The 27605-nt window shown below is 39.4% G+C and overlaps 1 protein-coding gene across 1 annotated transcript in view; it reads right to left on the reverse strand.

Annotated features, from left to right (window-relative positions):
• The window catches only part of ttll7 (tubulin tyrosine ligase-like family, member 7), a 52374-nt gene extending 27017 nt beyond the window's left edge, over window positions 1-25357 (reverse strand). Inside the window, exons 1-8 of the mRNA XM_036522602.1 lie at window positions 25235-25357; window positions 9463-9646; window positions 9073-9204; window positions 7073-7194; window positions 4713-4780; window positions 4417-4575; window positions 1029-1245; window positions 380-544 (exon numbers count right to left, since the gene is read on the reverse strand). Coding sequence (XP_036378495.1) covers window positions 380-544; window positions 1029-1245; window positions 4417-4575; window positions 4713-4780; window positions 7073-7194; window positions 9073-9204; window positions 9463-9487 — 888 coding nt within the window. The 5' untranslated portion in view covers window positions 9488-9646; window positions 25235-25357. The remainder of the gene's footprint in view (window positions 1-379; window positions 545-1028; window positions 1246-4416; window positions 4576-4712; window positions 4781-7072; window positions 7195-9072; window positions 9205-9462; window positions 9647-25234) is intronic.
• Between the last annotated feature and the right edge of the window lie 2248 nt (window positions 25358-27605).

The raw sequence follows: 27605 nt of genomic DNA on the forward strand, positions 1-27605 counted from the left end.
CTCTCATTTATAAAGCCTTTTTGGCTTTAGTTTTAAGCCACACAAAAAGACAAAAATTATTTAACTGTTTAAGTTAAATGATATAAATGATATAAATGATTAACTAAGTTACAAAGTTAATATGAACAGTCATCAGAGTTTTGTCAACCATCACCCTTCAACATATGTCTAATAGGAGTTTGAAATTCAAATGCAACCCTAAAAAGTATCTGGTGGGTTAATTAAGCAAGACGGCTCTTATACAGCCAGTGTTTGGTAAGCCTTACCCAGACACTTTTTCTGCATTTTGTAACTTCAGAGAAAAACCAGAGGTCACTTTGAATCACCTGGCACTGATCAACACTTCAGGGCATGGTGTAAATCAGTAAGGAGCACTTACAGACACATCTCCCCAGAATTTGGCAACGTCATGGTCATTGGTGCGTAGAAACTCTGTGAACCAGCCAATGGATCGCTTGCTGCCCTTGTCCACTGTCTCGTCCCTTTCAAAGTTCTCATTGTGTTTGTTCACGGAGTAGTTTGTCAGATGCATGTACAGCTGATTCTGAGAAAACAAGGAATCAGGATCAAACATTTAAAATTGATGTACGGTGGAAGTCAAACAAGCCAACACCCTGTCTCTACACCTACATAAAGTCAACCTGACCACTAAAGGCAATTAATGTTTCTTCTGCCTACCTCAAACAAACTGTTGTGCCTACCTCAGATAAACTGTTGTGCATACTTGCTATTCCTTCATTATTAAGAGAGCGGCTTAGTCAGTATTTACAGCTGACAAGATGAAACCCAACCACCGCTGTCTCAAATCTGAGGTCTCTTGGATACCAACAGCCATCTGATACCATGCACCGGTCGTCAGGGTCTATGTGATCCTTCATTAATCACACTCTGTCACGCATCACTCTCAAATGTCAGATGGCGTGTAAGAGAATCTGGAGTATGCAACCAAACAGGCCGCGGTAGTCTCCACAGCCCTTCGGGAAGTTGCCTTTAATGAGGCATCTGGTACACTGGCCCCCTCCCCTCACCAGGTTGGATTCGTTGGGTGCGTGGTACTTCTCGGTGCCCATCCTAACTAGGCCGTCGTTGTACAGGAAGATGCGCAGAGGGTCGCAGGACGTGACCAGGATGTAAATCCTCAGGTCAAACTTGTAGCCCTCCATGAGGAAAGGCTTGTCAAGGTACTCCTGGACAATGAAGTGGTCTTGAGCCGGAAGCTTCTCACAGTTTCTGATCAAGGAAATGCTGCAAGAAAGCACATGAAATCCATCTCTGAGCAGCCAACATTCCACCCAATGTTGAAATAAGGAGGGGCTGCCGAAGTAGTTAAGTGAAAGACAAACTAGAGGCAACAGCAGAGCACAGTGAAGTTTAGGTTTTTTTTTTTTTTGGTATTATGGAACCCCCTTCCCCACTGCTGTCTACCCGTTTCCTGAAAACAGAACATTTAATGTTGTTGTATAGGGTTTCTAACTATGCACAGGGTAATAAGAGCAGACACACTGCTCCATTTCTGCTGCTGGCAAAACAGATTTGCTTCAGCCCCCTGTCACTGGTGCTCAGTGGGGATAATAAGCAGAAGCGGGCGTATGGATTACAAACAATTTGCCCTTAGAAGGCCCTGGTTAAAACAAACCATCATTAGATGGCGTTAATCATGATACCTGTCCTTAGCATTTATGTTGTTTTCTTTTCCATAAGTCTGAATGCAAAATATTTGATTTGAGTGCAATGCAGCACTGCAGCTCTGAAAAACAACGAAGATAAAATCATTCATAAAAATGAGTTAAAGCGTCATGTCTATTCCGGTTGGATCAGAATGTTTAACCTGCTAATGTGATTGCACAACAACCAATCGAGAAACAGAAAAAGTGGGAGATAAAAACAATATCAAAATGTGTTATGCAAATGCCACATCCACATAATAGTCATTAATTGTATGTATTCTGTACCTGATGTTTCAGTGGACCGCAAGCTGACGCAAGGTCAGCATCACAAAAATTCAACAAAATTTCACTATTGGATTTAATCCTTTTTACTGCATATTTCTCATCATTTTGCCGTGGTTAGATCAGCTTGTTTTTCCATAGATTACTGTTAAATTCTAAAAACTAAATGCTGTATAGTGACAATATAATAGAACAAAGACGAATTACCCATGTAGAGAGTGTAGAGATAAACCCGACAAATGCACAGCCATATATCACAACTCTGGACAAGACAGGATTCGCCCACTCCGCACAAGGTCCAGCTCCCATGGGCAATAACTAATTGTGCTCTTGTCTTGACTCCAGGATCTGTCTCATGTACACAATGAGCTACCATTCCATTAACAGAAAAGCCTTAAATACATATCACATCCTGGGACAAAAGAGAAGACTAAACACTGAATGATATAGAAATGAATTCATGATGAAAATGGGGAATATAAGAAAAGTTCTGTCAGTAAACTGTTTACAGTGCTTACAACAGTCACCTATACAGCAGAAATTCTTAAAAGAAATTCAGAAAGCAAGCCTTTCTGCTCCCTCAGTACCGAAGGAATAATCAGTGGTCTGGATTTGTACGTTTATTTGAAGGTATGGGAGGTCTAGACAGGGTTAAATCTTTTCATAGCTATAGCAGTAAATTACAGGACATGATTGATGAGCACTAATGTCAGGTAATCAAAACCCACTTAAAGTGGCTGTTTAATTTGGCACCATTGGGGATCTTGTATTTAAACCCAACGCTTTTTAACAAGCTTCAGTTCAGACACAAACAATAACTTCATTTAGTTTTCAGACTGAAAACAAATTACAGAGGAAGATATAACTTAATTTCCTGCGTCATGCTGCGAGTTTTCAAATTTAATCTCATCCTCCTCCAAAAGCCCATGCTAAACTCACCTTAAATCATCCTTCACTTTCTTAATGCATTGGAGTAATTCAGCCTATGTAGAAAAACAGTGCCATAATGCTCATACACCTGAAGGACAACAAAGCAGCAGAAACTTGGCCAGTCACTAGTCTTCAGCACATCAATATCTCCATCTATTGGCCTAAATGTTAAATACAACACATTTCAACATGCAGCAGAAAGATGCTGCAGCGGTTTCAAAATAAACTCCCGAAAAAACATAGAAAGCCTTTAAAACACCAAGGGTATATATCAGTTTACTGTAATACTGTTGGAAATAGAGAAATTGTTCAGTGATGCATAAAAGTGTGTATCAGGATTTTTTTATTTTTACAGGAATATTACCATTTGCTGTCAAGGGTAGTAACACTAGCACAAAAAGTACCTATTCCCAATTTGCCATCAAGGTGGTGCATAAAGGAACATTTGCACACCCATACTGTTAAAAGCTAACAGCTGGCAACTTCTGGTCTTACAAAAACAGAGAGAATAACTGACTGTTTGCCAGCTAAAATAAAATCAGTGTGTTACTGTGCATTTTCCAGATGACCGGTCAACCTGAAATCATATACATCTTAATGGCTGTACGAATGGTTGTAAACAACCATTATGTTGCAGTGTATTGTTGACATAATGGTCAGCATCTTTTCACAAAGTTGACAGAGTCGGTCACATCATCATCACAGAGCACAAGTAGGTCTTCTTATAGGAATTTAGGCTCCCTTTGACTCTCACTCTGATGTTGTTGACTGCTGTTGACCCAGTGGTCCACTTGCAGTAGACTGTCCGTTTAAATACTCGGTTAAACTGAGTAGATAACTGAGGTCAAGGCTGTTTCTGCTAGGTTTGTCCAGCATACAACAAAATCAGACTTGGGACATACTGTAGTTTTTGTAAATAAGGCAACTGAAAAAAATTACTTAGACAGGTAGATGGTGAGTTCAGCCCTGCACTACATCTAAAAAAATCTGCTCTTTTTCTACCTTTCAGAATGCTCAATGCTCTGCGGTTCATTGGATTTGATCCGTTAGCAGCTGGTAAGGTACAAAAGCCCTTTTTCTCTCTTGCATGAAACTGAAAACCCTTAAGACAAACAAGTTTGTGATCCATGCCTTTTTGGAGCAATTTGCCCTGACATGTTAACTGACTTTGGCTCGGATTGGCTGAGATCTTTTTAGAGGAAAGACAGAATGGTAACATAAAGGCATAGAGCCGCACATCCTATTTATAGTCTGGCCAGGTCTCCATGGCACTCGATAAGGGGACTCAATAATGACGAGCCAGGACCTTCAGGGAATGGGCTGCCTATGACTGTGTCCTTGCCATGGATTTATGGAGGGGGGAAATGAAAATGAGGTCTAGTGTAAGAATGGCTTTAGTCTTACCACAGAATTACTCAATTTAGCCCCAGCACATTATTTCCTTAGATGGTGGTGTCACGGCCATCTTTCACACCGGTCCGTAGCGCAGTCACTCACTTGCAAGCACCGCAGACAGACGCCTCCGCCCGTGACCTACCCGTGACCCATGGCTCCGTTGGCGGGCTTCACGATGAATGTCTTCTGCTTGCGCTTCCTCCGCAGCTCCTTCACGTAGTTCTGGAATTGGGTGTACTCCGCGGGAAAGATCCAGGTCTTGGGGATGAAGCTGTACTCCTGAGGCTGGTTCTTTATCATTCTGCACACAAGGAGATCAACACAGCGCCATCTTTGACATCTTAACCATTGTTTTATTTCCTAAATAACATACAGAACACAACAGGCACTCTTGTTAGCCCATGTGATCTGATGTGTCTTTACAGAAGGGAAGCTTACTTGGCCATATTCCTTGCCAGGCAGTCTTTGCGGCAGATCTCACCCATCCCCGGGAAATGGTTAATTCTCTGTAGTGAGAAATGAAGGAATAATAATGTTGTTAAACCCAGTAAGTCAATTCTTCTCATCCACTAAAAAATGCAATGTAAAAGCACACAGCTTGAAGTTAGATTACAATGTTCTGACATTTATGCCCAATTACAGACTCAAAACAAAAGGTGACTGTGAGACCTTTCTTAACCCTTATTTAGTTTACCACATCGTTTTTAATTTAAAAAGAAAAAAGCCGATCAATTTCTACTCCTAGGGGCAAAGTAATTGGTTCTGCTTCAGAGCTCCTGCAATTGTAGGCAGTGACAGATGAATGAATTGCTTTGAATGCAAAAAAAGCTAGGTTTCTGTATTCTTTGACCAAATGAGGCTGAACAGTGCCGTTAATTAGGCTCGTATGAACTGCAGCTTGACAGCAAACTTTCCGGGTAAATCAGTGAAAAAAGAACATGTATTTTACAGACTGTGAAAGCAAATCACGATTATCCGAATGAGACTGCAGTAATTAGGATTTGGAGGCCCTGAAGAACCGTTACCATCATGTTGAAGGACAGCTATGTGTGAGAAGCATGAGCAGGGTGAAAAACTATACACATATATTATTTATGTTGTTATTTTAATATTATGCATATGCATTTTTTATTTTAATTTTATTTTGGGAACAAGTCCATGATTTCTAGCTGCAAAGACTGTACGCTATTAAAACATAGTTGTTAGTATCCATGTCCAAAGCGCGTGCTGCAACTGAAATGTATGATGTCTTTTGAGCACTTCTCTCTACTTAAGCAGGGGTGTTCATCACCCAGAGCTGCTGTTCTATTTCTTTGCAGCGCTGCACTTCTTCTGACTGAGCAATGATATAATCGATCCTTACTGTCCTGTGTAATGAAATAGCTGATAGAAAAAGAACAGATGTCAAGCTCAAAGAGTCAACTGAGAGCCTCGAAAAGAGGGTGAATACAGACGTTTAAAAGTGATGTTTCATTTCAGAGCTCTCTAAAAGGCCTCTGAAAAAAAGAAACTGTCTACTCTATCCTTCCCAACACATCCAAAAGCTGGGTTTTCAAACTCCCAGAAAGGTGAGCATGCTATGGGCTCACTGATAAATTGGAAGAAGGTGAAAAGGATCAAGATTCTCATTCCATTCAACACATCAAGTACAAAGAATTAATTACCTAAAGTTTTGGGCTTTTGCATTAATTAGGTTCATTCAGAAACTTCACAAGCTGAATGCCATCTCAGTTGACCAATGACCTCCTATAGGTTTTTCCTTGGGAGACTAAAAAGTTAAACAAAATTGTACTTTCACTGACATGTCTATAAAGTTCATTAAAACATCAAACATGTTTGTTATAAAGACATAAAGCAACAGGTAATTTATGAAATTTTGAACTTATTGTGCTTTTACTCCTACGTTCGGCTGAGCATGGCCCAGTAGGTATTAGCAATTTTTAACGTGACTTCACACAGTGGGAAGGTCAGTGTGTCATGCGAGCTGGAAGCATTAGTGAGGAGGGAGAGCGGCGGGACTGGGACCCCCCAATGCCCTGGACTCTCTCAGCTGGTGATGGATGCAGATGCAGCGTACTATGTGAGCAGCGGGGCCAGAGGGGAAGGAAATTCCACTCGCACAAGGCAAGTCATGTGCTCCTTTCTTGCTCGTGGTGCACTGCATGCAGCTGGGGTCCTCACCTTGCATGACTTTGGCATTGTCGCAGGGCTCACCTCACGTTACGCAGCCCTAAGCACCAGCGAGCACACACAGCTCCAGATCACATTCCTGCTCACCATAAAGTTAACCTGTCCTCGAGAGGTGCTTTTCTGCAGATACTGGCCAAATAATGCAGATACTTACAATTCATTTTCAATGTCCTTGTTTGGATTCAGATCGTGAAGGTGTTTGCTTGGTTTTGTACTGTTTTATATATAAAGGTGTCAACTGCAGCACAAGATATAACCAACAGCTTGCCTGAAAGGAATTTGTTCTCTGTCATAAACTGCCCCCACAAGACATCTGTCATTTTCCCAAAAATCAAGACAAAGGCCACATAAATGTTACTGTCATTCAGACAGAGATTGGAACAAATTGTGTTTTCAGCTACACAACCCCCACCATTCCCCCAACACCATCCACGTAACCAGAATACATGGTGATCATTGCAGGTGCATAACACTCTGTTTTTCAGTCTCTAATATATCACAGCCTAAAGATGGAGATAATACTGTTTGCATCCAAAGTATCCCTCCCTCTGTCCACATGTTGTGCAATTCTGCCGGGAGGGTCACAAATGTAAATAGATGTGCAGTACCTGATAGTTCCTGAGCTCAGCGATTTTCTCGTGCTGCACTGCAGAGTCGTTCCAGATGAGATTGGCAGTTTCATCCTCATCTCTGGTTTTCATGAAGGCCATTTCACTGATCACTATACGCACTGAAGAACAATAGCAGCATTTCTTGATCATTCACCACTAACCACTCATTTGCAATACTCATTTTATCATGACACAAGTTGTTGCATATGGTTTCATGAGTGCTAATATCGAATTTATGGCAATTTAGCTTGACTGCGAAAGTTTAAACGTATTTGCATGCAAACGTGCTCATGTAGTCATAAATACACTGTACTAAAAAGTAATAAATTTAACAATTAATACTGTAGCCGAGTTATGTTCTATAACATTGTTATATTGTTACAACATTGTTAGACATCTGGACAGTCAAGTGAGAACTGTATAGCTAGTACCGATAATAGTTATATAATATATAACTATAACTTATATATATATATATATAACCTGAAAACTAATGGGAAAGTGAATCACGCATTACCTTGGTTGATTTGCCCATTTAATCTGACAATTCTGCATTATTTAGAGATGACGTTCCCCTATCCCTTACATTACAATAAAGTATCAGTTGCAGACCACATAGACCTGCTGTTCAAAGCAATATGCACCATTACTGAGACGGCTGCAACACAGTAACTTATAATACATTTTCAAAAAGATAAATTAATGGCCTGTAATGCATTTACATCCCAGTGGAAACTGAAAGTATGAGGGATAGGTGGCCCACGCATTTAGACATTAATCCAATAACTATTCATTATTCAGGGACTAATGAAAAATTCATGTGCCCTAACGAAATAAGGTATTAATTAATTTCTTGAATGTCTTCACAAACTGGGAGATGCCATATCTAATGCTGTGTAATTGCAGTTTTTAAAAAATGTTACCAATGGCCACAGTTATCAGGGTAAAACTAATATTTCACGCTATTTTGCAAACAGCTAAATGTAATACCTGACTGTAACTAAAAAAACTCTACACCTTCCTTTTTCCTCTGTCCATATGAACTTAGCACTCTTTCAACCTCATTTTTATTAACTTCATGTTAGCTGTTGATATTCACTGAGCTTTCATGAATCAATCAATCCACTGCTGTCAGTGGTAGTCCTCTTTCTTTTTTTGAGCTTGTTCTCAAATACTGCCGGCTGATGTTTAAAGAGAAAGTAACTACATTAACAGCGTTCTACATTGTACACTGGTTGACAGGTGAATTAAATGAAACTACGTTTCACTCCTCAAAGCCTTTTATCAAAGTATTTTTCTTGTTTGCTGAGTCCACATTTTGCTATGTTGCAGTTCACCCCTTGAGATACCATCACATAATTTGTACTTCAGGAAGGCTTATTCAGCAATTTTAGCCTTCCATTTTAAAATTCACTGCCAAAGTAAATTATCATTCACTCATGTCCTTTTGAAGTCAACAATGAAGCATTTTATTTGATTTTTCTGTATGCTATGATTCCATGGTGAAACAGGTTGTGTACAGGTCTATTGTTCTGAATTACACTTTTGTAGAACTGAATGAGAGTTCTACCCATAAACAATCTGCTCAATGCTCTTTCTTAAATGTTTGAGACTACATTGCTTTGAAACACTTATTTCCAAAGAAAACAACATGGTTTCAAATCTGGTTTTCACATTAAGGTGTATACCCACAGGTGGTTAAAAAATGCCTTTCCTTCTTTCAGAGTAGAAGTACGCTCTAAAATAAAAGCCTGGCTACACACCCATTTGACTCACCTTTATATAGCACAAAAATTAATTTTAAAAATTAAAAGGTTCAGGGGCCTGAAACACATTCAATTCTACATAGCGTGCTTTGGTGAATATCAGCTGAGCCAGGGATGAAAAGAGTGAAATGACATCAGCTCAAGTAAGTATATGTCAGCAGAGGGGGATAAATGAAACCCACACCACCACCAGAGACTGGCCCAGGTTTCAAACAGATTTGTATTCCATACCGATCTCATACTTGGTTCCTGCAACGTTGGCTGTGATGATTCCCTTCTTCTTCTTGGTGCGGACCTTCCTCTTCCCACCGTTCTGATAGGACAGGGCAGATGGCACATTCACGGGGGATGTTCCTTGATCCTCTGCGGGAACCGCACAGCACAAGATTAGAAGCAGGGGGGTTTTAGGCAGAAATTCACACAACCATTACAAAGCATATTTACTAACAGACTGCACGCAAGCGGTAAGAAGGAGCTAAGGAGGCTCGCACTGCTGAGCTGGAGGCATCGTTCCATCATTCGTCAGTCATTGTCAGCCTGCGTTAGAGCGGCTCCAGACCTTGTGACACCCACGTTAAAGTAATCCTCCGTGACAGGCCTCCAGAGGAGTGTCATACTCACCTCCATCGTTGGGGAAGGAGGGCATCTCACAGGTCGAAGGATCAAAGGCCCAGGCTGAATTTTTGGCCAGGCTCTTGGGACTCCAGGCAGCCCTCCGCTGATGGACTTTGTCTCCTCTGTCTTAACAAATATCTAGCAGCATTGCAGCCAGCAGAATTGGCAGAATCTCCTTTTCGGTTTTTTCCTTGAGAAAGTGTAAAAAAAAAAAAAAAGTTTTGAATTAATGCAAAACTCAACTGTTGAGCATGTACAACCTGGGAAAAAAAAAAAAAAACACCTGGTATCTGCTCTTTTACTGCCTTAAACCACACCAGAGAGGAAACTGCTCTATGTAACCTGCATTTTGTTCAGAAGATAACCACTGGATCTGCGGCTCAAACAGATCTCCAGCTGTCATCCTGGTGACTATCATTTCAAAGGATTGAGCCATTCTCAATGGTGCTGTTTGGCTGAAAGCTGCATTCTCTAACGATACAGCAATGTTTACTTAAAGGAGTGGGTAACATCACCTGTGCTGTTACAGTGTATTTGTAGTGAAATATTAATGTAGGTACTATATCTGGCATAGGGTTTGATTCCCTCTGTTCAGCATTTCACTGCTCACCTTTACTGGTCTGCCAGCCCATTCAAACAACTTGTCTCATTTACAAATCTCTCAACTACAATCAATTCTGATTTGTGGTTATGATGATAGTCCATCTTTCACATAAGTCTTGTCATAATTTCTTACATGTCATGATCAGTTAAGCGATACTTTAGGTGCCTTACATAAAATACACTAAATCTATGATTTTACAGTATTTTTACAGTAAACAAATGTCTTACAATAAACAAAGAATTTAGCAATATGCCAGTATTTCACTATATTGATAAATTGTTAATCAAGTCCTCTGTTTTGAAAAGAGATCAACAGTATCCTCTAGTGGTCGTTTGTTGAAAAACATGTGCCCATGATATAATTGATACACACTGTAAGGCGTTTTGCATCTCCAAGAGTCTATTAGAAGTTAAATGCCTATTCAGCAGCTAATTTCAAAAGGGGAAAATACAGCTAGAAAAAAGGTATAGAGTACAAGAAGGAAAAAAGTTGATTTATGAGAATTTTTCGGCTCATGTATGATTAACAAATTAAAAACAGGGAAACATTTAGCATTCAACCACAAGAGGTTCACTCTTTGTCCTTCATTTCAGTGATGTCTCAACAATAACACAACGGTGCTGCGTGAGCCCGGAAAGAGCTGATGAGCTTGCTGCTGACACCATAACTCCCCTGGGTGGTATTCAGTTCAGCACTCACTGTTAACAGCTTCCAAGTGCTGCACTCTGAGGAAAAATCCATTCACTCTGGCTTCGATTAGCTCTCCATGGCCCTGTTTTTCAGCACTAAGAGCCACAGCACTCTCCCCTGATCCCTATGGATTCAGGAGTCATATGCTATGCGCCAACATCTGTCTCACTAGGCCTTGAGCTGAAATTTCTCAAACGTGTGCAATTTTTTTCACCAGAGGGTCAAGGGTCCGTTTAATGACATGACAAGCAGTATCCATCAGATGCAGTGTGCTCAGTCACACGAAACAAGATTATAGTCTTTTTAATGCAATTCACCACTGCAGTCAATTTACAAAATAAATGGTACCATACTTGTCTGCCACAGTTCCATGCTTAGTGAATATGTATTATGCCATAGCTCCACAAGAGGGCCTCCTTGCAACAGTTTTAGAATCAGTGACTTGGTGGTTTTGTACTTTTGATTGGCGACCCTTTTATTTTCTTCTTGTATATTGAATTTGGATATTTGTGACTAATGGATCAAAACACGTTTTTATTCCTTACAGGTTGCCCTTGTTGTGCGAAATCACTGTGTGAATTTCCTGTCCAATCCAATACACAGGTAATAGGGAAATAGTGGTCAGTACCTGTTACGTGCCAATTAAAGAGTTATTATTCTTCTCATTCCAGTAGCATTTTGTAATTTTCAGAAGATCATTTTCTGTTTAGTCAAGCAGCTGGAATTCTAATGTTATGACCCCGGTTATCAATGAAGCTCTGTGATGCCTTTTGATCATCAACGGTGTCACATTTTTGCTTCATTCATGTTTTGTGTTGGTATTTTCTGTTAGAAATTCAAATCAATGCATTCTGAAGCAAGTCCCATTCAATCGCACACACACTCGAGCTTATCTGAATTTCTGTCAGTGTTTCTTTTAGTGTCAGACCTACCACATCCTTTCATTTTCTTCAAAGTGTAATGTCTTTTTTTTTTCCTTTTTTTTTTTAAACAGAGGGCTGTCAAGGCTCTCATGTGTTTAAAAGTTTTCCTTTATCTGAATGTTTAAGTCATTCTTGTCTAGCCTTTTTATCTGAATAAAACCCAAGACAAAATCCTTTCTAAGGGACAAAATGTTATTTGCAGGGCTATGTTACTTTATCACAGGGCATGGAGAGATGCCAGACTAATGCCCTTTCTGGGGTCAGTCCAAGCCTCACAGAGGTGGAGAAGCCACACTTCTCACCCTTTGGCGCCAGGTGCCACAACTTGTACCATGAGTGAAAAAAGCTGGGCTCATCGAATCCGATCAGAAGGTGTATATTAAATTGTCCCAACTGTACCATTTTATAACTAGGATATGGATTTACAGAGAAGATACATTGGTGACACCTTGTATGTAGACAGTGGTGATTCCTGACACGAGATGCAGGTGGCTGGCACCCTAGGCTTGCTATGGTGGTACAGAATCCATTACTGCAGCTGTTGTGGTCTGGCCGGTTGACTGTTACTTCAAAAAGAATGGGCTCTTTGTCAGTGCCCTGTTCCCACTCTACGTTTCTACACTTCTGCAGCAGCCATGTGGCAGACGCATGACAGACTAGCATTTTCTTATTGCTGTGATTTTGCAGTATCCTGTGACTGCACCTTAAAAAATTCTCACCATACTGACATTCACTAGTAGCTCTAGCTTTTGCGATGAATCAAGCATAATTTACTTAATATACTGCTTTTAACAAAGGCAATGTCCCATACCTGATTCCACATTTTCCCATGACAGACAAACAGCACAGCATGTCTTGACTGCAATATTTTACACTACACATAATACTATTAAATCTCCTGTCATGAACCATTTTTTCTTGATGGTACATCTATAAAGCAAACTTAAAAATCCTGAAGCACTACACAGATGCCAATTTATATTCACACTGTGTGTGATCAGCATTGCTCTCCCCACTATTTGAAAATTATGTAGCAATAAAAAATTGCTGAAACCTTTACAAAGAGAAAATGAGACTCACGCCACACTATCGTATGGAATGTCTATGCACTTTCTAGATTTTTTTTTTTGTTACACTACAATCTTAAATACGTTTGAGGTGGGCTTCTTTTTTGCTGCCCAATCCATCCAGTCTTTATTGGTTTTCATTTTTATTCTTATAAAACTGACCTTAAATTCAGACAAGTGAGAGGCTTGACATTAACTGCACTACAGGAAGACACGATTTCCAATGCTGCAGAGTGTCATCTCAAGAAAACAGAAAATAACGAGGGTGAGATTTGGACACCTGCAAAACCAGCCAGAAAACACATACTGCTGGTAAAATTAAATGAGTATGGGAAATAGAGGTGATGTACCCAAGTAGAACTGTCAGTCAGAGAAGTATGTTCCCTTACACAGATAGCATTTACTCAAGCAATAGCTGACTAATGCCCAAACACAATTCAGACAGAAACATTTCATGATATCATGGAATGCCATCACTGAAAGGTACAAGCAGAGCAGTTGGATTAATTCACCAGAGCCGCACATTTCTACAGCAATAGCACGCTGCAAAAACTAGAGTGTACAACTGTACAAGTGAGCATACAAGTGACCTTGAAAGCACTGTAAACATAATCATTACACTCTCAGACTACAGTCAGTTAGTGCACAGTGGCTTATTCAAGTGCCTGATCTACACTGACAGAGCAAGGACAAATACTCTGTTCACACACAGGGAAAAAACTCGATGCCCTTGTCTTTGAACAATGGTATGCCCTTACTTACTGACGACTGGCATTGTGAATTACTGTGAAATCCCAATGTTTCATGCTTTCATTTATTATTGTAACTTCCTTATTGAAACTTCTAGTTAGTTCTATTCTGTTGCTTTATTTGTCATCTTCCATTTCACTGTAAAAGGTTTTGGATAAACTGTACCTATTGCCACCTCAAAGCATTAAAGAGTCTATACCAAGTATCCAACTGTTGAATGTTGAAACTGGCACATACTATTTAGGCTTGGTATCATCTTACTCACGAGCATCGCAAATACTGTTGTAAGGTGTTAAGAGGTGTAATGGTAGTTACGTCTCCATTAAGCAAGATGTAGCTATAGAGCATCAATGACACTGTTTTCCATATATTTGGTGATTCCCCTAGTGGGATTCAGTCAAGGTAGGCAGCCTTGGCAATCTGGCATTTGCTTTAGAGTTTTTTTTTTTTTTTTTACATATTTTATTAGTTATGCAGCTACATTGGAGAGTGGAACTGGGGGATGGGATATGAAGCTTTTTTGATGGATGTAATTTGAGGGAGGGGCACATTATTTTCACAATAGCATCAGAATTTGCATTGCAGACACAATGGATTTAGTACAATGAGTTGACAAGGATGTTTTTAAAAACTTATTTTGTTTTTTATGTTTTTTACTATGTTGTTGTATTTACAAATAGGTTTTCGTGTATACAAACATACAGTACTTGACTATAAGTAATGGGGGGCTCACAGCATTCATTACATATCACAACTTACCATCTGACACACAAATGTCATGCTATTTCAACTCAGTTACCTTCATGTCTTTATTATTTTATGAACTGGAGAAACTGAATAAATTTACCCTATAATTTTTCAAATTGGTTTATTGTTTCTTTCACCTGTTAGACTCCTCTCATTTTCAAATACTAAAGCGTTACCTTTTTCCACTATGACAATTTTCAGGACAATATGGGGCCAATTCTGGAATATATACACCGATGAGCCAAAACATTATGACCACCTGGCTAATATGCTATTGGTCCTCTGTGTGCCACCACAACAGCGCCGACCCGCTGAGGCGTGGACTCTACAAGACCCCTGAAGGTGTCCTGCAGTATCTGGCACCAAAACATTAGCAGAAGATCCTTCAAGTCCTGTAAGTTGCGAGGTGGAGCTGTTGTGGATCGGACTTGTCAGTCCAGCACATCCCACAGATGCTCAATCGGATTGAGATCTGGAGAATTTGGAGGCCAGGGCAACACCTTGAACACTTCATCATGTTCCTCAAACTATTCCCAAACAATGTGTGCAGTGTGGCAGGGTGCATTATCTTGATGAAAGAGGCCACTGCAATCAGGGAATACCATTGCCATGAAGGGGAGTACCTGGCTTGCAACGATGTTTAGGTAGGTGGCATGTGTCAAATTGACGTCCACAGGAATGGCCGGACCCAGGATTTCCCAGAAGCACATTGCCCAGAGCATCACACTTCCGCCACCGGCTTGTTGTCTTCCCACAGTGCATCCTGGTGCCATCAGCCCCCCAGGTAAACGGAGCCCATGTACACGGCCATCCACGTGATCTAAAAGAAAGCGGGACTCATCGGACCAGGCGACCTTCTACCACTGCTCCAATGTCCAGTTCTGATGCTCACATGCCCATTGTAGGCGCTTTCGACAGTGGACAGGGGTCATCATGGGCACTCTGACCGTTCTGTGGCTACGTAGCCCCATACGCAGCAGGATGCGATGCACTGTGCGTTGTGACACATTCCTCCCGTAACCATCATTAAAATTTTCTACGACTTGTGCCACAGTAGACCTTCTGTCAGTTTGGACCAGACGGGATAGCCTTTGTTGGCCTTAAGTGCCAAACACCCTGTTGCCGGTTTGTGGTTTGTCCCTCCTCGGACCACTGTCGGCAGGTACTCACCACTGCTGACCGGGAGCACCCCACAAGCCTTGGCGTTTCAGAGATGCTCTGACCCAGTCGTCTGGCCATAACAATCTGGCCCTTGTCAAAGTCACTCAGGTCTTTACTCCTGCCCATTTCTCCTGCATCCAACACGTTGACTACGAGAACTGATTGTTCGCTTACCATCTAATCTACCCAGACCTTGACATGTGCCCTTGTTTGGATATGATCAATGTTATATGGTTCACCTGTGAGTGGTCATAATGTTTTGGCTCATCGGTGTACATTTTAACCACACAGGATGAAACAACCACCCAACCAATCATTTATTTCCATTGTGTGTCATAATTATTATCTTGAATAAGACTGCAGTACTGTGTTGTGTACATGGCTTTTGTTACTGTTAATGACCTGCTTTGTTTTTGCTGCACGTGCCTGAATGCATTACATTGTCATTTAGCAGAAGATCTTATCCAAAGCAACTTAAACAGTGCATCTACTAAAGCAGCACAAAAGGTTGCGGAAACAGGATGCCACCAACGAACAAGCATCAGTGTCAAACAAAGAGCTGAGATTGCAAGTCCATGCCTAGGCCAACATGTAACTGAAATGCAATATGCAGAGCCTAAGGACTATACCATTCCAAATACATGCCCTGAGGTAAATCAGATAAGTAATTAGATAAGACCCCAAACTGCATTTCCACATATATATAATTACACCTAAGAGGGAAGAGAGATCATGCTTGGGTAAGGAAGCTGAGGTGTAGCCTGAAGAGGTGGTTCTTCATTCTGCTCTCAAAGATGGCCAGTGTCTCAGATGTTCTGACTGCAACAGGAATCCACACAGGGGCCAAGAAAAACACTGAATAAATAGGAAAGCTTTTCTGTTGTTCTGCTGTTTTTTTTGATGAATGAGTGGTATGTACTACTAAAGCTCATATGTACTTTCAAAATCAAACCATACCCATCTGACTTTGCAGTCCTTGTCAAAAATTCCAAGTATGATGATTTGGATGAAGAAAGTCTCCCTACCTAAATTGCTCAATATAGATCATAATCACAAGGTTGGTATTAACAAAACTGGAGTTGGAATATGAAAGTCATATGAAAAATGAGCACTGCAAATCTTGCTAGAAGAGAGCTACCCTTCCAATGAATAAACTGCATCCATTCCAGAGTAAGAAGAGGGTTTTCAGACAAATTATGTACTTTGACTCCATATTCTCCTGCAACCGATCATGGTACAAATAGCACTAACAGCCATTTTATTTGTCTTAACTATCATCATTTATTCGGTTATCATTAGATTGTCCTAATTAAGAGCAACTACTTAAGATAAGGAATCCTTATCACCGTACTCAGTCAATGGGATGATAGGCTGCCACTCTCAGCTATGGTTTATTTATATAATTTACATATGATGCAAGGAAAAACAAACTCCATTGTGACGGAGTGGCATGGTTAGTACCCTGTAGACCTGGGTTCGAGGTCGGGTGGGGTGACTGCTCTTGCCCTTCCCTACACCCACTTTCAACTGAGAATTGAGGTTGTACAGATATTCCACAATTGATCACATACACTTCGTGAAATCAAATAAGAATCTCATAGTAGTTTTTCCATCCTATACCATTACCATGACAAAAAAAAACATGGTGAAATTTTTATTTTGACAGAATTTGGTCTTAACCTGTACATATTAGGAGCTCGGGTCCATCAACATTGCCTCAGCTGCACAGAAAAATGCCTTTCTTAGCACACCCTAGGGAAAACAAGTCATGATGCAATTTTTAGTTACACAGTCAAGGGCTAATATTAGGAGTTAACAGAAACAATTACTGCAGTTTTACTCCCCAGACAAACCACATCCCACAGAGGTATGATCAGGTCTGGACCAAAAGCCCTGTGTCAAAGACACAAGCTCCCTTGGTTTCCCACGGTCAGTCCAAAAGTACAGCATTTAGCTCCCAAAATCAAAAAAGTCAGAGACTACCGTGATCCCATCCAGGTTTATCACTCTGCCTACCCAAGAGGAGAATGCATATTCCAACTTCCTAATAAATGCAAATTCAGCAAATAACTTTTCAATGATCACTTGTCATGCAGGCGATTCATAACAATGTTACTTCCATATTTATTCCTACCCCTGTTAAATCTGAACATAAACTTGATTCAATGGAAAAAGACCATGTAATTTTTTTACCCACTTGGATAAAAATCATATTTTCAAAATAATGATAACTACTCCGAAAACAGCATCATCATCTCTTTCCCAAAGAACTGACTGTCTTCTGAAATACACAATGATAAAAAAAAAATTCATATTTCCAAATATCCCCACACAGAATCCTGCAAAAAATAATAACGTTCCAATATTCTGTTGTTTGGACATCCGTAGGAAAATGGAGCCCTGGCAGTAAGAGGAGAGGTTTGGGAGCAACTGTATATTCAAAGGCAGCAACTGGAGATCTCCAAGATAAAGGGGTATCTAAATGACAAAAACTACTCTTCAAAGTCATTTGTATGAATGAGGCATTAATGGTTAGTTTTCCGAGAAGAATTCTCTAATGAGGGGACACCACAAAGGAAATGCTGTGATTTCAGCAAACAACATCTGAATGACCACTGCAACCAAGCCTAACTGTCAGATAACACACATTTTCAGACTCGTCTATAAATACTGTACTTCATTTGGTAAAAAAAAAAAAACAGATAAATCTTATTTTAAGGACAAAAGAGATATAGATTAACAGATAGACAGAGAGACAGACAGATAGACAGACACACAGGCAGACAGACAGACAGAGATGAGAAGGGGTGAGGGGGTCATTACAATGGCCACAACTGAAACACACATAGCTGTGTGCCTAATTTATGAAATCCTGTATTTAAATGTTCTCATTCATTTTAAATATGTGATCACAATGACAGGTACTAACAAAGAAAAACAGACCAAAGTCTTTATGATTTGCCATAGCTGTTTTGCAAACAATATGTTCCCTATTCAGGAGTGAGTACATATCTCAAAATCCACATGAATAGCTGATGCACACAACAACAAGTACAACATAGAACAAAAGTCCAAACAAAGGGTGGGTGGGTCAGACAGCATTTCTCTCAAAATTTCTCTCTGCCTCTTCTCATTGCTCTCTGGCGCCCCATAACATGTCAGGCGCCTGCGAGTTGCTTGGATGGTAGCAGTGGAGTAGAGCCTATCCTGATTAGGATACTGAGAAACATGCATTCAAGGCCCCATACTCCTTTCTCGATATCAACTATAATCCTGTGTGTAAAAAAAATGCACCTCCAAGCACATGAGAAAAAATGCTATGCTCAGTTAGCTACCTAGCGAAGGATTTTCAATTGGCAATAGGTCATCAATGTAGCCAGCTATACTGATCAATACCGTTGCACCTGCAGTTCTGTGGTCACACAGTCCACTCCTTGAGTAGAACATTGTCAAGATTACAATCTCCAATGTCATGCATACTTGAAAAAGAAGAAATCCTAGTTAGCTAACATTAGCTTGCTAGGAACATTACTCCTTGATTTAGCTGGGAACCAAGCAAAATGGCTATCTGATGTTAGCCAATCCAATCCTCTCCAATCCAGGCATTACAGACAAGCCAGCTCATGAGCTTAACAATAATTACTGACTCAGAAAATTCAATCAATTTGGTCAAACATTTTAAAATTGGTTTGTCCCCATAAGGCCTCCTGAAGGCCAGACAAAGATGGTAGAAAACAAATGGCATAATCAAGCCCTGCTGTATGCTGAACCTAAAGAAACAACCCAATCAAAGAACTGCAATTTGACCTAGGATTCTATGGTATTTGAAATCAAACACACTGGGCCAGCCTCTTAAAACATTTTATGGCCAGGAGTTATGAACTTTGTCATTTCACAGAGTAGTATAGTTATCTGTGTAACTTGGGTGCAGCAATCTGACACCTTGAGTCAGATGCAATGATGCAGGAGGGGGTAAGGGATTACTCTCCTTACAAAACCTACAAATTTGCTGCTAAACTTTGGTGAACTAAAAAGCTCACCACAGAATTTGACCAGAAGGTTTGCCATGTGTCAGTATTATCACAAAAAAACAGACAGCAGCATTTCTGACAAACACACTTTTATTAGTTACTAATATCAAAATATTTTCCACAAGTGGCAAACCCCTGGCTAACCCAAATTTGAGATTAAATTTCAAATAACCAACTATTAAAAAGTAGAGCAGTCCATAAGGATCTGCCATAATCAAAAATTATAATGATATATGAGTGGCTTGTTTGCCTGTCAGCATCCTGTAGTTTAAATTTTCACATAAGGGCTAACAAAAGCTGTTTCAGTCTGGCCCCTGAGAAATGTCCTACCCTCAGAGCAGATGGTTTGTGTTGGCTAGAGTAGGCTGCACTTACTACAAAAGCTGCATCAGCACCAGCTTTCATTACATCACTAATTAAATGTGTACTTTTTATCTACTTTTATCTAAGTTTCAAAAGGGCAACATTATGGAGAGCCCATGTGAAAGGAAGCCTTCATAACTGTAGAGTCCCTCCATCTTCCTGCCGACATGGCAGGAAATTTGCCATTATCTGATAGATACAGCTATTTCAAAGATCTGTCCCCAATTATTGTGTGTCTTACATAGAAACCATTTAACATTTTTAATTCCCAATCCAATCAGTGCAATTTCAAACTGGAAAAACACACCTGCACTGTGCTTATGCTTTCAGCAACATGACATTTAATGTTTATGGCAATCAGAACGTGCAGCTGTTGATCTGGAACAAGCAACTTACACACAGACACACACACACACACACACACACACACACACACACACAATTACTGGTTGACTTGTCTTGTGTTTAGAAAGCTTCTGTTAAACATGGTGTTTATGGCCTATTTATAACCAATAGTATAAACCGTTTTTCTTCTAGGTGAATATACCTGAACATTTTTATGTTTATCCGGTTACTCGTTAAACCCCCCAAATTTCCATTTAGCTTTTCTATTTACTGTTCTCATTTGACATTTCAATTCACGAAGCAGATCTATTTTGAATTTGTTTTTAAAGTTGTGTTTATTACGTAAAATGTATTTTTAAAAAGGGATCTTACAATATAATTGAGTTTATAGATTTTGTTTACGAACTGTGTTTATTAAACTAGCAACTAGTTTTTCTTTTCTAGTTTTACGCAGATGTCAGTGAATCTTTTCAAGAAATGTCTGCAAAATTAGCAAGGCTGCATTTAGTTTGGCATTCAGATGCAGTCAAGATAAGGTTTTGAGTTTCTTCAAAATCTAAAATTAAACTGATGACATGACTATGTGGCTACATAATATGGTGATATAATTAGATGGTACAAAATCAAGAGGTTATAGATAACCACCTGTCAGCTAGTTTCCTTGTCCAGTTAAAGTATCCCTGGCAAGCAAAACAAGGCATGCACTAAGCCTTTATAAATAAGCTTGGTCAGGGCCATGGACTTGTTGTGCATGTTACAGTACAACCATCGAAACACCCTCTCTGAGTCTCATGTTGAAATACCTCCTGAATTTCCAGAACACATTCATTTCTAGGTAGAATCGTTTCCAACTGGACATTAAATGAATAATAATTAGACAGAAAACTGTCAAAAGGAAGTTGCCAATAATAAACCCCAGCTGTTCATGGAATGGGGTTTGGTGTAGACCCTCATACCAGTCTGTCAGGAGAGACTATGCAAAATTTATGGGCGTATTTCAATGTTAGCACAATAACAGCCTTTTTGCTGTCTGCCGATATTTCAGGTCACTACAATACAGTATAGTATTCATATATGCAGACAGTGTTGGATTTATGTACACTGATAAACCTGATATAAGCATTACATGTAACAGATCTATAGCATGGTACAGCAAAAGTGAGATGTGTGGTTGCAAGTGCACTTCCTGGGTTAGCGATGTGCTTCAGGTTGCCCTGACCTTCACTGCATTAACTAGGGCTGTGCCCCCTTTAGGACAGGAATCATATCATCCAAACAAGCACTGCTGCAACACAAATAGCCAGGTGCATAAGGCTTCCAAAGCCTATGGTCCAGGCATCCAGGACCTTTTGCAAGGTTGTATACACTATATAGAAGCCAAAACTAGCAGATAGCCAACCTGATCAAAAACCATATTTTTGTGTTGTCCTAAACGGTCAAGTGCTTGCACCCAAAAAGTGGTTCTGGAACCACAGACATTCTTTCTAATGGAAGGTGTCATCAGCAGCAGAAAAGATGTATCAGATTTGGTTGCCCTACAAAATGATGTTTTCCTTAAAGGTCACTGTCCAAAATTTCAGCCTTGAGCAGACCATGCCGTTTACATGCCTTCAATCCAAAAGTGAGCAACCTGTAGTCATCTTGTCCTCATGCAAGTAACGCTGCTTTTTTGACAGGTGGCTAAAGAGATCATTACTGGGTGTGCTGTAAATGCTTTTCTAGCCATTGGTTCTCCAGCTGATCATAAGTGAAGAATAGTGTGTGACAATGCACATATTGCATTTTCTTCTCAGCAGATTCTCTTATCCACAATTTTCATATTGTCCATTTGTACAGCTTAACATTTAGCAGGGACGTTTCTAGCTATTGAAAAGATCCGGGGCTAAGTCAAGTTTACCTGGAGCTTATCTTTTTTTTTTTTTTTGAAGGGGGATCGACATCAGTAGGTTGGAGAGGTTATACCTACCTTTATAATAAATAAATATTATCATACCTTCAGACGCTTCAAGTCAAGTTCCGCTCTGTTACACAGTCTGTCTGCTGTTTTGCTATAAACACCTCCTTTTCAAGGAGAAAATATTTGGGGCTAGGCTTAAAATATTTGGGGCTATAGCCCCGAATGATCAGATCTAAAAACGCCACTGACATTTAGTAAGGCAATTTAGGCCATTGCCAAAAGTTTCAAAAGCAGTGCCCCACCTGGGAACTGGCAGTTACAAACAACTAAACTTAACCGATTCTTTGTGAATTTTAAACATTTTAATATTTGGTATTTTTTCTGTTTTTTTTTTTTTTTTGAAGCTGAGCAGAACAATATCTTTACTTGGGGGACTGCACATCTACCACAATGCAGCAGCATCTCTCTCCAAATTTCTTGCCAAAGCAAAGTACATTGTACTAACTTGGAGCTTAAAAACTGGAGGAACCACTTTTAGTGGTGGAAAGGTATTTACACTTGATTCCCACTCCAGGTTTATCAGGAACAGAACAGGGGTGGCATATGAGATGTAGCAACATATTGTACATTACTTTGACATAAGACATTTGGAGCAGGGAAAAAACAAACATAAAGAAACCATTTCTCATATCTGGGTTCTCTCCAAAACAAGAACAGAAAATATAAATCAAGTTGCTCAAATTCTTGCATTTACTTTTTGATTCAGGCATAATTAATTTCAAAACTTTGCTTTTGGCATAGTATATGGGGACTCAGCTAGCAGAATTTCACTGGGGTAGCAGAAACTTTGACACAATCTGCAAACCTTAAAAGTTCACCATAAGTGCTACTTACTAGAAGATTAATTGTGGTAGAATTGCCCATAAACGAAAGAGGTCTGCTGGCATGGGCTAACAAGGCTAAAACATGTCCCTAATATTGAGTCATCCATAATAAAGCTATTTATTTACTGCCCACTCAAAAAGTTTCATTTTCAGAAGTATATTACTGATACTGAGCTGCCCATTGAAAAAGTATATTATACAACTACACACCACATTATAAGATCAACAAACATCCAGTGAAGTAACAAAATTAGGCCTATAATTTTATTAACACACACAATGACATGCAATCTTGTGTCCCAATCATAAATATGATATTGGGAAACCACATATTTTATAATTAACAAGTTTAAATACATAGCTTTACAAATAAGCGAGCCTACATTTTTAAATCCTTAATGCAGTGTAAATAACTAGATCTAACACCTTACAAGAAAGTGCTAAGGAAAGGGTGTGATCACAGGAAATGTTGATTGTGATTGTCATTTTGCATAATGCCTGGATGGTGGGTGGGTTGGTTAAGGGAAAGTGCAAAAAAATTCTGAGACAAAAGATTACAGATGTATCCACTATGCAAATATCGCAAAGATGCATATGTTGATTTGTGTCCTACCGACCTATTTGTCAACTCATTTTCCCATGGTTTCTGCAGGAATTCAGTCTTGGCATTTCAGTCTCGGTCTAGGCATTTCTTGTTATCCACCCCCCCCCCCCCCCCCCCCCCCCCCCCCCCCCGCCCCGGGCCCCCCTTTGTTGACTTTATCCAAGGCAGTATTTATCGGGCATTGCCGGTAAGGAGGCACCTTCTTGTGGAACAATGTCAATTGATTCTGTGATACAGGCGCATAAATAAGAAGGGTAATAAATTTTAATCGTAACCTCCTCGTAACATTAACGCTACCTTTATAAAGAGTATAGGGTCTCCCTTATAGGCTATTCGCTACGCTACAATTAACATTACATCAACCATACAATATTTAATAGACTACGCAGCTACACTCCTTAAACATACAGAAATGGGGTATGAGAAACTAAGGCCATGACATGCAAATTAATTGATATTCCATTTTAATTGTTTCACTCACCACTCACACAAAATTGTATGGGTGTTTTATTTTTCATTCTCATATTTATCACAATGTTACTACTATTAGCTAATATTCTTCATGCAAATATTCTGGTTTATCCTAAACGGTCCTCTTTTAGCAGGCTAGGCCGTTTTTACATTATATGAAGGCCAGCTGCTTGTTAAGCTAACATGTAGCATTGCACTACCGTGCAGACAGCTAAATCATCTATACGCGCATTTTTATGAATTTGTGTGACTAATAAAATTTGCGTTGGTTTGGGAGCTGTATTGCCAGGGAAAAAATAAGTAACTATCTTTATATTAATAAACAGGTCAGTAAGACAATTAATGTTTACCCTATGAGGCAATTCATGTTTTTAGCATCAGTCAGGACAAGCAAAAAGCTATCGGAGTGCTGCAGATTCATTTGACCTGCTCACTGATTAGCCTGCTGGCTAGCTAACGTTCCCATTGCTCTGTTGTAGCGCTGTAGTTTACAAGCAAAGCTAACCCCTTACAGTTAGCAAGCTAACGTCATCGCTAGCATGCTACCAAACCAAAGCAAGATCTGTAGTGACAATTGCCGTCAGCAAGTTAACTAGCCCACATCGAATGGAAATAAACCAGTATGGAAATGTTTGAGGTTGCACTGTAAATAACCTTAGCTAGCTAGTTAGCTACCAGATACCTCCTCGAGAGCGACTGACCAAAGCTAACGTTAGGCACCTTCTTACAGTATTATCGTTATACACTGCCGGCCACAGTGCCGCTGTCTGTAGCTTGCCACTGTCCCTTGCTAGCGGCTAGCTAAAGCGAGACAGGGAGCTCTAGCAAATGGAATTAGCGAACTAACATTAGTCACAATAAATCTCTCCCGTTTTTGAGTAGCTTATTATATTAAGCCATCAACAAAGAGAACAGCGACATCCTTAATTCAACACGGCACCATTCAATTAGCTTACTAAATGGTTAGCTAAGTCTGTGATTTAGTCCAAAATGACCAAGTAAAAGCGAAAAATAAATTATACATAGCACAGCCAGCAATCCTGACACATTTGATGGTCAACGAACCACCACTTCAGTCCAGATTTCTTTTGCATATAGACTGGTGCTAATCTAGCTAGCAAATAAAATAATGGACTGCTACCGCATTTTAATTAACCTGCAAGAGCTAACAAGCTAATAAGAAACCCGATTAAAAAAATGAATGACTTGTAATGGCAAGACACATACAACTAGAAGCGTACCTTATCCAGTGGCAAGCTTGGGGAAACAGATTTGATTCACTGCATGGCAATGAGTCCAACGCGTTTTAATTGAAAAAATATACTAGTTATTCAGTAAAACAATTTACTATTTAATTCAGGTGATATCACCCAACGCCTCCAATGAGCCGTCCTTTTTGGCTTTACGCTCACTACAGCTGAAAATTGAGGGTTAAAGCTCCCAGGGACTGAACCATTCTGTTTATCGGGGGGTAAGCAACCTAATGTAGTATAGCAAATTGCCACATAGAGCAACAATCATCCGTTCTATAGAAATACTTTTAATTCTCTGTTATGTTTAATATGACGAAAATTTATTTTAATTTTAGTAGAAATATCACCAGATTGTATTTTTCTTTGTAAACACTTTCACCAGTCTAGTTACTATAGTTGCGGTTTCTAGCGCAAACAGAAGTCTTGGCAACATACTGTATGCTGACTGCCTTTCCATAAGGCTGTGCACCTGACAAGCGTGAATGGCAAGGAAATCATTTTTGTAAACGTAAGCAACTGTGTGGGGAAACTACCACTTGGTCGATATCCAGATTAAACACTTGAACTGCCAGCCCACGAATGACCTTTCTTTAATCCTATATTAAATCCTCTTTGGTCACCACCGAATCAAGACCAAATATTCTTTTCCATTTGTAGTGCTTATCTGTCTAGTCAACTTTACATTCATGCATTTATCTCCATTATCAAGAATTTAACCTGACTTTTTAATGACTGAAAGTGGATTGCTATGCAGCAAATTATTTTTATTACATGTTTATAAATCTGTATTGGGCTCAAACAGACACATTTTTAATTACTTAAAAACCCCTACATTTTAATTACTTTAAAGCCCTAATTAGTTTTCAAGTTTCCATTGTACAATATTAATTTGTGTATAATATCAATAGTTAAAATCTTTATAAAAACTCAAGGCTCATAATTTGCCAATTGTAGAATCATCTTTCTTTTTTTTTACCTGGTAGCCATCACTTCAGTGATAAAATAGTATGCATAGGCCCATGCTCATTACTGCAGTTGTGTGCATGCTTTTTGTTGTAATAAATTTATTTATTGCATGCTTTTTGTTGTAATAAAATCTATTCATATTTGTCATGTGATGATTGGTCATAGGAAATTGAGGGTGTGAGTAGCTATTAAGCCAATTCTTTCACCATTTTTAATCTGCTGGGGTCTGTCCAACCACATGTTCTTTGCATTGTCAACAACTTCTGTGTTGTAATGATTGAAATAGTTAAAACCAAGCCAGAGTTAAACAAAACAATGTTCCTTACACTGTCCTTACATGCAGGTCAAGTTAGAGAGCCTGATCTAGGGTTTGAAAGCTATCCATGTTGTTAGGATCAGCAGTTAGCAAGTGATGAGGCTAGGGAGATATAATGATTTTTAGATAATTTCTTGTGTGAGTTTTCATCCCCTACATTTTAATTGAATGACTAGTGCAATGTTTTACATTGATCATAAAAAGTCTGGTACCACTCTTGTTATGCACGCGTAAACACACATAAAGACTACAACCTGTTTTTGGGGAGAATACATGTAATTTACACTATATTGAATATTTTCAGTGTAATGAACACCTGACTTTTCCTTTATGTTTCGAGTCTTAATTTTGTATGAACACTGTACCAGTGGTAAAACACTTGGTGTATGGTTTTTACAAAATTTTGTTGTTCATAAAAGTACCACTCAGGGTAACGCCAGTAATCAATCAGGAAATGGCCTGACATGATAAGCAAGTCCTAGGAACAATATCCAGGGCAATTTACATGTCCTGCAACTGCACAAAACAAATAAAATATGCAGCACACATGCTTCATTCTATTAACATTTATTAGTCACATCTAAATCTTTATTTAAGATTTTGTTTAATGTTGTCACATACATTGAAAGCTATATAAAAGGCACCTAGGTTTATGAGAAAATGAAATCCAGGTAGACTTTGGCCAGCCATACCAACTTTTTACAAGTCCATGGATGTGTCCTAAACCACATGCTTAAGCCCTTGAATACTTAATCTGTTCATACCCACACAAACACCAAGGATTTTAGGGTGTCCTATTTCTTAGATGTGAAACAGGCAAGGGATTGACTGTGTCCTTTCTGGGGCCCTTTCTGTAGCCAAAGCTGAGGGGCATTGTCCATAACCCCCATAAGCACTGCATTAGTTTGGGGAATATGTAGACTTTTTCAAATGTTTTTGAAAAATGGCAGATCGACAAACTCAGTAATTCAGCATAATAATAAATCTTATTGTAGTCTAATAATAAATTAAAATTCTCATTGTATTTTCTGCCCATAAACTATGTTTGGCTTAGCAAGCAGTTTACCTAGCATTAAC

The sequence above is a fragment of the Megalops cyprinoides genome, chromosome 2 (assembly GCF_013368585.1).
Source record: "Megalops cyprinoides isolate fMegCyp1 chromosome 2, fMegCyp1.pri, whole genome shotgun sequence".
Classification (NCBI taxonomy): Eukaryota; Metazoa; Chordata; class Actinopteri; order Elopiformes; family Megalopidae; genus Megalops; species Megalops cyprinoides.